Source organism: Trachurus japonicus, chromosome 11, assembly GCF_045865225.1.
Source record: "Trachurus japonicus isolate A0001 chromosome 11, Traja_1.0".
NCBI classification, from domain to species: Eukaryota; Metazoa; Chordata; class Actinopteri; order Carangiformes; family Carangidae; genus Trachurus; species Trachurus japonicus.
The window spans coordinates 5,204,642-5,206,321 of record NC_140917.1 but is presented as its reverse complement, the minus strand read 5'-3'; the positions used below and the strand labels follow the sequence as shown (position 1 = coordinate 5,206,321).

Below are 1,680 nucleotides of genomic sequence, written 5' to 3'. Positions count from 1 at the left end.
ATGGCGTCGTCCTGCCGATTTGCACTGTTTCTGTCTGTGCTGCTGATGGTGGACGGGGTCGCCGCGGTGAGGGGTAACCATGGGGACGCCATCGGGAACAGGACGGACGAGACGACCGGAGACGGTGGACACGAGGACAGTAGTCATGGAGACAGTAGTCATGGGGACAGTAGTAATGGGGACAGTAGTAATGGAGACGGTGGACATGGGGACAGTAGTCATGGAGACAGTAGTCATGGGGACGAGCACGGGGACGGACACGGAGGAGCGCCCATCACCACGCTGCCCATCGTGACCTGGAAGTGGCACCATGTGACGACGCCGTACCTGGTGACGCTGTGGATCCTGGTCTGCTGGATCTGCAAACTCAGTGAGTCCAAGTCCTCAGAGTCCAGCCGGTCCTAAACCGGTCTAAACCGGTCTTAAACCAGTCCTAAACCGTTCCTCAACCTTTCCTAAACCGGCCCTCAACCGGTCCTAAACATCAGTCCTAAACCTTTCTTCAACCAGTCCTCAACCGGTCCTAAACCGGTCCTCAACCTTTCCTCAACCGATCCTCAACTTTTCCTAAACCTTTCCTAAACCGGTCCTCAACCGGTCCTCAACCTAAACCTTTCCTAAACCGGTCCTAAACCGGTCCTGAACCTTTCCTCAACCTTTCCTAAACCGGTCCTAAACCGGTCCTCAACCTTTCCTTAACCTTTCCTCAACCTTTCCTCAACCGGTCCTCAACCTTTCCTCAACCTTTCCTCAACCTTTCCTCAACCGGTCCTAAACCGGTCCTCAACCTTTCCTCAACCTTTCCTCAACCTTTCCTCAACCGGTCCTCAACCTTTCCTCAACCGGTCCTCAACCGGTCCTTAACCTTTCCTCAACCGGTCCTAAACCGGTCCTCAACCTTTCCTCAACCTTTCCTCAACCTTTCCTCAACCGGTCCTCAACCTTTCCTCAACCTTTCCTCAACCTTTCCTCAACCGGTCCTAAACCGGTCCTCAACCTTTCCTCAACCGGTCCTCAACCGGTCCTCAACCTTTCCTAAACCGGTCCTCAACCTTTCCTCAACCGGTCCTCAACTGGTCCTCAACCGGTCCTCAACCCGTCCTCAACCTTTCCTCAACCAGTCCTCAACCTTTCCTCAACCGGTCCTAAACCTTTCCTCAACCTTTCCTCAACTGGTCCTAAACCGGTCCTCAACCTTTCCTCAACCTTTCCTCAACCGGTCCTCAACCTTTCCTCAACCGGTCCTCAACCTTTCCTCAACCTTTCCTCAACCTTTCCTCAACCGGTCCTCAACCTTTCCTCAACCGGTCCTCAACCGGTCCTCAACCTTTCCTAAACCGGTCCTCAACCTTTCCTCAACCTTTCCTCAACCAGTCCTCAACCTTTCCTCAACCAGTCCTCAACCCGTCCTCAACCTTTCCTCAACCAGTCCTCAACCTTTCCTCAACCGGTCCTCAACCTTTCCTCAACTGGTCCTAAACCGGTCCTCAACCTTTCCTCAACCTTTCCTCAACCGGTCCTCAACCTTTCCTCAACCGGTCCTCAACCGGTCCTCAACCTTTCCTAAACCGGTCCTCAACCTTTCCTCAACTGGTCCTCAACCGGTCCTCAACCTTTCCTCAACCAGTCCTCAACCCGTCCTCAACCTTTCCTCAACCAGTCCTCAACCTTTCCTCAACC

At 53.6% G+C, this 1,680-nt stretch overlaps 1 protein-coding gene across 1 annotated transcript in view; it reads left to right on the top strand.

Annotated features, from left to right (window-relative positions):
• Positions 1–1,680, top strand: part of LOC146977988 (sodium/hydrogen exchanger 3-like) — a 31,343-nt gene continuing 29,663 nt past the window's right edge. Inside the window, exon 1 of the mRNA XM_085790767.1 lies at positions 1–370. Coding sequence (XP_085646893.1) covers positions 1–370 — 370 coding nt within the window. The remainder of the gene's footprint in view (positions 371–1,680) is intronic.